Source organism: Olea europaea, chromosome 12 (genome assembly GCF_002742605.1).
Source record: "Olea europaea var. sylvestris chromosome 12, O_europaea_v1, whole genome shotgun sequence".
Lineage (NCBI taxonomy): Eukaryota > Viridiplantae > Streptophyta > Magnoliopsida > Lamiales > Oleaceae > Olea > Olea europaea.
In genome coordinates, this window is record NC_036248.1 from 19,030,527 (window position 1) to 19,040,555 (window position 10,029).

Below are 10,029 nucleotides of genomic sequence, written 5' to 3' on the forward strand. Positions count from 1 at the left end.
GCATACGAGGTGGATAGACTTGTCTATATAGAGACAATGGAATGTGAATGACTTTTACAACAAGAAGCAAAGACACTAATATTCTACCAGTAGTATAAATACAGCTTCATCAATTGACAAACATCTTTAAATGCCTATATAGAGCTAGTTGATCACACTACCCCCTCTTTCCTCGAGGCAATAACTTTGTATCATAAGGTATACCAGTGCATTTGACAAAAAGCACTTAGAATCATGAAACTAAACACAAAATCCATGTAAGATCAGGAAATACAGCCAGCATTTCAATTAAAGTACACAATTTTACATTCTTTAAAACGAATTTAAACAAAAACAGAATCATAAAAATGGTTTGCATTTGACATAGTAATAACACTTGGCAGTCCTAGAATTACAGAATCGAAGAACATGAACAGAAACACTAAAAATTAACATTCATGTTCAAACACAAACATCTGGCTTCCCCTCATCATCCTGGGCAACAGAAACTATATAGCCTGTCCATCACATTACAGTACAAAGCATAAAACACAATCACACAACAATTACACTAGCATCTAATGCTTAACATCAACCGAGTTATCATTTATTACTACATTGATCTTTTGGTACTTGAAATCACCTGGCTGCACCATACACGTTGTTGGGACCGTTACAATTGTCTCCCGGCTATTTTCAATTATTGCCCACACGAACATTATAACAAGTGCTATAATCGCTCCACACCCAACAATCGTAATAAAACCCGAGAGAAATCCCAGAACACAAACCCATCTCCTATTATTTCTTTTCTCCTCGCTACGAACATTAGAAAACACCTGAGGATCAACTGGTTTTGAATGTAGCCAATTTGGAACGCTCCTTGTTTTAAATTTCCAAGAATACACATTACCAGTCTGCATCGAGTTTCCACTAGATGAACTCAATCCCACGAATACTTCTCCATTTCTCCACATTTCTCCTAAATCAATAGGATACACTAACAGTGGATCGTAGGGCCTGGCAAGACCAAACTTACTCAACCTAACCTCCAATCTTTTTGAGCTCGAATCATAATCTATCCATGAATGTAGCTTCACCCCACTATTCAAAACCAAATTTATTGACGAAACATTGCTAGTTTTCATCGAAACAAGACTACCCACATCGATTCCCACATGATTCGAATTCACATCCCCTAGATTCTCATCAAGAAACGTGTCATACTCCACTGCAAAAAACGGACTTCCTCTCGGAAGTCCAAAATCTTTCTTTTGAAATTTCAGCATAAACTTCCTGGACACGAGTATAAAGGCCAGCCCATCTCCGCTATGAGGTGAAATTGAGAACGTGAAGTCAGTGGAAAATGATATTGGTCTTATGGGCCTTGACTTTGAGCTGAAAATCTTGATCGGTTTTTTCTGAATCATACATCCAGAGCTCGGAAAAGAGTTTTTCGGGTCATTAAGCTGAATAGAAAGGCCGTTATTTGTAAACTTGGCGTCACCGATCAGAACCAGGTTGGGATCAAAATAGGGTCTGTTAGAGAGAGAAAGTGAGAAATGGGGAGCTGAAAACAGGGCAACGAGGAAGATGATAAACGAAATTAGATGACATAAAGGTCGGCTGAAAATGGGTATAGAAATTGTCACCATTTTTGGAAGTTGATTTTTGATCTGAAGGTTAGGGGTTGTGCATCTATCTTGAAGACATTAGATACTTTTAAGGTTAGTGTGCCAGTTCCATGTATTTCCTCGCGAAGCAGGTGGGTTTATTATCGATGAAATGGAGCATCTAATTGGTTGGCTCCAGATCCGGTACTCGCCCCATACAAGACGCGGTAAATTATAATGGAAAAATTAGCCGAAACCCTACATATAAACCATACATTCCAGAAATAAGGTGGTATAAATTTTTTTTCTCAAATCAGGTGATAATAAGGTTTAATTAAATTATTTAATATAGGATTAAAAAGAAAAACTGTTTTAATATTATCTAATACCAATTCAAATCTTTTTAAAAAATAGATTTACCATAACCGTTCCACTCACCCTCTCTACAATCATTTCTAAACCCACGCCCTTAGAATCATCATTTTCCCCAATATCTCTTCCAACCTCCATTAATCACTAAAATAGCATTTTTCTAGCGGACGGATATGTTAGGTATGATCTTAAATTTTATCTACCTAGAAGATAGAAATCTCAGCTTAATATCAGTGATTTTATTTGGTTTAAAGGCTAAATCTTAAATTTTTGGTAAATAGATAGGGTTTGGTTTTTGTAGATGGAATTGATTAATTTTTATCTACCTTAAAACATCAATTTGATTTTATAATAGTGATTTTGTTTGATTTTATCCGAGTTTGAAATTTAGGTGAACATATTTGCTTAAGTTCTTTTTTTTTTTTTTTTACTGTTAGATGTCATTATGAAAATCATTCAATTTCTAAATATCTAGAAAATAATAAACTTCGCTGAATATTTGTGATTTACATATTGATTATGTGTGTATTTGGGTTAAACATATGAATTTGAAATATTGGATGAACAGATTTGATTTAATTTTCTCTTCTGGAAATGCTTTTGCTGTGGAGGAAGGAGTAGAAAGGCCCACTTTGGTATTGTAACGAATCCTTTTGTCGCCTAAGGTGGAGGGACAGTGTCATTACATCTTCCGTTCACTTTGTTCAATCAAGAATAAAGTGTGTGAAGTGATTGTGGACAGTTGAAGTTGTGAGAACTTTGTGTCAAAATGGTTGGTGAATTTGTTGAAACTACTAGATGAGAACCATCCTAAACTTCATTCACTTAGTCGAGTGAAGAGAGGTTCTTCCATTCAAGTTGCTGAAACTTGCAAAGTATCTGTTTCCATTGTTAAGCATTATAAGGATAAAATTATGTGTGATGTCGTAGACATGGATGCCTGTCATATCCTATTAGGTCGCCCATGGCAATTTGATGTGGATTCAACTTTCAAAGGGCGAGAAATGTGGTACTCTTTTCATGGGACATTCATAAGATCGCTATGGTTCCTCTCAAATAGGCGAAGAAGTCTACTCATCAATGAACTGAGGGTTTTCTTATCTAGCCTCTAATAAAAACGTAAAGTAGTTGGTACTGTAGATGCAATAGTAAACCAATCCTAAGTTACTGTACAAGAGAAAAAATGCCATCATTTTTATTTTTTTTTGTTTAACTTTTCCATTCTCCATTTTCATACGCTATGGCCATGCCTTTTCTAGTTTCTGGAGATGCAATATCTACTAATCTCATTCTTTCATCCCATCCCGGTTTTAACAGCTTCAAAATTATTTCAATTTCAACACGCAACCATCGTTTCCATTTCTTTTTCTCCTACCTACAATCTTCTGTTTTTCCATTTTTCACAATACAGATCCATTAAAGATTTTCACAATACAGATCCATTAAAGATTATAATTAGTTTGAATTGAAATAATGTTTTGTTGTAAATCAAGTTTTGCTACCCAATTTCTTTGTTGTCTCGTCAGTGCATTATTGTTCTCTTATGAATGCATCGAATTTCACAGGTAAGGTGGTTGCCAAATTTTCTGCCACATATCTTCATCAGCAAGTTCTCAAGCATGAAGCATATTTGACTGGTGACATAGGTACTTCTCTTCAAAAAGCTTTTCTCAGGTGATTTTCTAATCTCTGGTAATCTTTAAGAGTTTCTGTTTGTATTTAGTGTATGCATATTTTCTTTTAAATGATGAATTCTATATAATAGGCCTTCTTTGAATGGCATAACTATTTTCACTTTATTACGAGATACTTGCAACTTACTTTAAGAGAAGCAAACTTATTTTGATTTAGGCAATTGTGTGGAAAGCTGTTTCTTTCCAATTGAATTGTTGAATTTAAAATTTATTGCAATTGGTTGTTTTATCCATTGTTTTTTTTAATATATATAAAGTAGAAAAAAAAACAAATTGGTGCGGGGAATCCCCGCAAAGTTGTGCGGTGATCCCCGCATGATGCGGACACTCCACACAGCTCCACGCACAATTTTTTTTAGGACAACACTACACACCTCTACAAGAATTTACCGTCGTTTGAGTAATGAAAAATAGGCTTACAACATATTATTTATACTAACCCTAACCTGACAATATAAGATTTTAAGCCCATACAAGAAAATACTCCTGTACCGTACCGCGGGGGCGTTGCCCCCACACCCCAACCCATTCAGCATCCCTAACAACCAGATAGTGAATTTAAATTCGCACAAGGCCGATACTGTCGCTCCGCGCCGGCATCGCCCCATTTGATCTAGGACGTATGTTTCACTCTATATGATCACATGCACAACATATGTTAAAAAAATAAAAATCTGAAATTTTTTTTGAAATTCATTTTGGTAAGTGAATTACGATATTTTGCATTCCCGGTTTGTAAGTGCAAAAATCTATATATAAAAAAAACAGTAAGTTACAAATATGGTAGGCAGCATATACGGTAAGTTACAAATACGGTAGACAGCATATACAGTAAGCTGCAAATAGATAAGGTGAAAATACAATAAATTGTTTGCAAATACGATAGGCTATAAATATGGTAGGCAACAAATATGATAAGCTGTAAATACAGTAAATTGTTTGCAAATACGGTGGCCTGCAAATACGGTGGGCAGTAAATACAGTAAGTTGTAAATACGGTAGGCAGCAAATACGATAAGTTGTTTGCAAATACAGTAGGCAGGATATACGGTAAGCTGCCTGCAAATACGATAAACTGATTTATAATTTGTTATAAATGTATAAAATTTATTTAATATTGAATTTCTTGAGTATTAAATCTTTAATTCAATATTGTTTCCTTTTTTATAATTCTATTTTCGAGAATTAAAAAAAATGTTATGAAATTGCTAAATTTAAATGTGTTTTCTTCTTGAAGATAAAATTGATTTTTTTATGTTATTTGTAAAAAAATTTTTATTGTAATTTTATTAGCTTATTTTTCATATTTTGAGAAGAATTTTTTTTTTTTATCATAATTGACAAATATTCTTCCACACACGCATGATGCCAAAATTTTTTTTTTTTTCTCTCCACACCTTTTTTTATTTTTACTCCGCACTTGGTTGAACTGTCTCCGCACCATGCGAAGAGTTTTTTTTTTCGATTTTACAATATTAAATTACATAAAATTTAAAAATATAATCTTCACATTCAATTCAATCATATCAACACTAATAGTTTGTATATTTCTTATTCAAACATGAAATATACAAGTATATTTTTCTAGATAATATACTACTATCTAATTGTAAAAATAATTTGCAATTATTTTCTTATATCATGGAAATCTTTTTAGATATTCCTTCAAAAACTTTTTCAAAAAACTAAAATTCATACACTAATAAAAATGCGATAAATACAAAATTTGTGCAACGCACGTGGTAGCGACTAGTCCTTACAAATAATGAGGAGGAGATTACATCTGTAAAAGAATCTGATTGCTTTTATCTGGTTGTAGTTATGGGGCTTTTTACAGTAAATAAGGAAGATGATGGTGTTTCGTCTGAGGTGCAAGAAATATTGACAGAATTTGAAGACTTAACTTCTGATGAATTGTTGAACGAGTTACATCCTATAAGGGATATTCAACACCATATTGATTTTGTACCTGGGGCTAGAATGGAGAATGAGATTTTGAGGGAGCAAATAGATGAGTTGTTGAAGAAGGGATTCATAAGGGAGAGCATGAGTCCGTGTGTAGTACCTGTCCTTCTAGTGCCAAAGAAGGCTGAAAAGTGACGTATGTATCTTGACAGTTGTGCCATTAACAAGATAATAGTTAAGTTTCCCATCTACGATTGGAGGATGTGTTATATATGCTTGGGAGAGGGGGGGTTCTAGGGTCTTCTCAAAAATAGATCTTGGCAGTGGTTATCACCAAATCCGTATTAAACTTAGGATGAATGGAAGACTTCTTTCAAGAATAAGGATGGACTTTACGAATGGTTGATGATATTATTCAGACTTTCAAATGTCCAAGTATCTTCATGAGGATGAACCAAGTTTTTCGTCCTTTTATTGGGTCTTTTGTTGTGGTTTATTCAATGATATCTTTATTTACAGTAAGTCTAAGAAGGATCACCTAGTTTAATTAAGGCAAGTCTTGAAGGTTTTGAAGAAAAATCAGTTGTACATCAACTTGAAAAAGTTCACTTTCTGTACACATAAGCTATTATTTTTAGGTTTTGTAGTTGGTGAAGATGGTCTCTATGTAGATGAAGAAAAGACAAAAGCAATTCGAGATTGGCTAACACCCAAGTCAATTTCTAAAGTAAGGAATTTTCATGGTTTGACAACTTTCTACAAACGATTTATCAAGCATTTTAGCACTATTGTTGCACCCCTCACGGAATGTTTGAAAAAATGAAGATTCAGTTGAGGAGAGGAATAAGATAAGAGTTTAGCCTTCATCAAAGGAAAGTTGTGCATAGCTCCAATATTAGCTTTGCCAAGTTTCGCGAAGATCCTTGAGGTGGAGTGAGATACTCGTGGTATTGGTATTAGGCTATCATTTATCAAGAGAAGAGACTCATGGCTGCCTTTTTAAAAAGGTTAAGTGATGTCAAGCAGAAGTGGAGTACCTATGAGCAATAATTCTATGCAATTGTGAGGACTTTGAAGCAATGGAAACACTACCTTGTACATGATGAGTTTGTGTTGTTCACTGATCACCAAACCTTGAAATTTATTCATAGTCAGAAATACATCAGCAGGATGTATGCTCGGTGGGTGACTTTCCTCCAGAAATTTCCTTTTGTGATTAAACATAAATCTGGAAGTACAAACAGAGTTGCAAATGCACTAAGTCGGAGAGTTTCTGATAGGCCCGCAATCTATATGACTTACCAAAGGCGCAAAGGCAATATGCACAATTACAACACAAATGGAACAATTACAGTAATTACAGCATTAATGGTACACAATTACAGCAATTACAGCACCAGTTAGGAAGGAAAACCAACTATAAATAAGACAAAGGATCATGTTACAAGCAGCCAGAATTTGGGAGATTTCTTAGGAGAGTGTGGACCTCTCGAATGTCCATTTTTCTTGTTATTTTTCCTCTTTATTATTGAATAAAAAATATGCTTATCTTATAGCAGGTTCATTCCTTTGTAATCTCCATTTTAGCGGTGGAAATTCTCATAATAAAATTCTTGTCTTGTTTAGATCTATCAAATTGGTATCGAGCCATTACGATCGGGATGGTGAATTTATCAGATTGTGTGGGAGAGTTGGAAAGGGTTCACCGAAAATTGCAGGGCCAGATGGAGGAGATGCAAATTGGGTTCGATAAGATGCAGATGGAAATGCAAAGGGTACAAAATATTGAAAAAATATGGAAATCATCCTGGAGCAGTTCACCTTCATGAGAACAAAGTGGAAGGAAGCGGAGAAGGAGAGAAAATGTAAGGAGCAAGAAGGAGGGAAGGACTCATTCTAAAAATTCCTCAGATATAGAGACAAACAGTCGGGTCGTTGATGGTGGCTTGGGGGAAAAGTGGAGGCCCGAACTCAAAGGAAGGAAACTAGAGATGCCAGTGTTCTTGGAAAAAAATTCAGATGAATGGATCTTCGGGGCAGAACGTTATTCTCTGGTAAATCAATTGACAAAGGAGGAGGAATTGGAGACAGTGGCACTATGTTTTGAAGGTGAAGCTCTCAGTTCAGTTCTGCAAATTCCAAATCAAAATTCCACTAATTTCAAACAACTATCTGGTGCCATGATACCAAGGCTACAAGGGAAAGGATTATACCATAGATGGCGGGAGAAGAAATCAATTGGGCATCACAATAAAAATCAGGGGCTGCATGACCCATATGTGACGGCAGAAGATCAACAAACTACATTGTCTAAAGCTACATATGCCTATCAGATTATGAAGAGCCCTAGAAGGATTTCAACACCAACCACACCGGATTCTAGGAACCCGATAAGGATGAGGCAGGGGGTTGCTGTGAAAGGAGAAAGACAGAGACAATCCCAATCATCTGGTTCATCTTCACGTGGAATGGTAGGAGGTAACGGGCTGGCAAACACAACTAAAATTCATATGAACAAATAATTGGGTTTGGTTTTGGAGTTGGCCCAAACAATTGAAGATAAACTACCAGTGCAAACATGGGGAGATTTGAAAGAGAGGATGGCGTGAAGATGGAATGGGCTGGAACGAAGGAAGCATGAGAAGGGGACAATATTAAATTCATCGGAACTCACCATCACTTCAAAAATTTTCCCAAAATTGGAGGAAGCTGGAGTAAGTCGCCTCATTATGTGCCGTCAAAAGGAGCCAGACAGGAAGAAAAAGGAGGTCGGAGTCACTTCGCTAGAGGCCACCATCAATTTTGAAATTGTACCAAAAATTAAAGAAATTGAAGATTGGGAGTGAAAGGAGAAAGAAGGGGAAGTCATTCTGGCCGAAACCACCATCACCTGCCGTCAGGAATATGCCGACACAGGAAATCATAGATTGGTTTCGAGAGGGAATGGTAAAAATGGGCTGAAACATTTGGGTGAAACTAAAGTTAAAAGGCTTAAATTACATGGTTTGGGCCAAAATATGAAGTTATCCCAAAGGGGTATGGACCAAAAAGAGTATCTAAAAAGGGCCCAACCTAACTCTAGCCCATATACCCCTAAAAACAATAACAACCACCCAAATGTTATCACCAACACTTCCAGCCAAACTGTTAATTCCAGCCCTTATTATTTTTCACCCCAGACAGCGTACCAAGCCCCTTCATTTTCAATCCAAAAATTAGTTTCCATTACTCCAAAATTTGATAAACTGAAGCAATCACCACCACCCAATCAACTCACTGTTTCGGATCTTCGAAAGAGGGTGGAAAATGGTTTATGCCTTCATTGTGACGAGGAAAATCCACTTGGCCATAATTGTAAAAATTGAGGGTTACAAGTGTTGGTGGTAGCTGATAATTTAGAAGAAGTATACCTCGTAGAGGTCGAAAATGGCGATGAGAAAAAAATGGAGCTTCCAAGGATGATAAAGTTTCTGAGGTAGATTGATCTTGACCATATGATATTTTTAATCAACGGTGCGACCAGCTATCAATTGTTTACAACTCATCAGGCTAAAAAATTGGACATCTTACAGGTAGAGGCAACTAGATATGGAGTTACTTTGGATACTATACTTGTGATTGTTGTCCGGCTAAGTTGGTCTATCCATTTCAAAGGGTTGAAACGTCCCTCTTTCAAGATGACCATGGCTGGATTTCTTGCAAAAGAGTTTGTAGTTGGTCAGAGGGTTGTTCAGGTTGCTTCTAAGCTAATTCTTCCTCCATCGTGTAACATTTATCACGTGTTTCATGTATCCCAACTATGCAAAGTAGAGGGAGCAATGCAAACTGTGAAAGAAGTACCTAGCCAATTGAATGAGGAGTTAGAGATGTTAGTTGAGCCAGAGACATTACTTGGGGTGCGACTGGGCCTAGGTAGCAATATTCGAGACATGGATGTTTTAATACAATGTGTAACGCCTCGAACTCTTTTTTCTATATTATTATATTATTTTTAAATTAAAATAAGCTCAAGGTGCTACCAAAACTTTTCTCTATCTAATTTAAGCGGAAATATATCGAAAATATTTGATTTCAAATTATTAAACAACATAATAAATATCGTGCATAAATATTAACACAAAGATATTCTTTATATAAATTGACGATTGTCTTTTCTAGAAATTTTACTTGACGATCACATTAGCATCGCTCCGTCAATCTTCCACGCGTCCTTACGACCCGTTCTTATCTGAAAATATTGTAAGAGTGAGTATTTTGAAAACGCTCAGTAAGAATAAGTGCACATCCTTTTTCACATGATATAAATATAAAAATAATATAACATACCAACATTTCTTAGGAATTTCTTAAGAATCCCCATACCCCATAAGATTTAATTTCTTTTCTTTGACCTGACGGTCTATCCCGAAGGATTTAACTTCTTCTCTTTGACCTAACGGTCTATCCCGAAGGATTTAACATAGCAT

At 35.8% G+C, this 10,029-nt stretch overlaps 1 protein-coding gene across 1 annotated transcript; it reads right to left on the reverse strand.

Annotated features, from left to right (window-relative positions):
* Window positions 1–322: 322 nt before the first annotated feature.
* LOC111405990 (lectin-like protein) lies at window positions 323–1,815 on the reverse strand. Its single transcript, XM_023035142.1, has one exon. The coding sequence runs from the start codon at window positions 1,632–1,634 to the stop codon at window positions 558–560; it is 1,077 nt and encodes a 358-aa protein (XP_022890910.1). The 5' UTR covers window positions 1,635–1,815; the 3' UTR covers window positions 323–557.
* Window positions 1,816–10,029: the final 8,214 nt, after the last annotated feature.

What these genes read in the sequence shown, in the direction of transcription:
- LOC111405990 (XM_023035142.1), bottom strand. Translation starts at nt 1,634, where the DNA reads ATGGTGACAATTTCTATACCCATTTTCAGCCGACCTTTATGTCATCTA.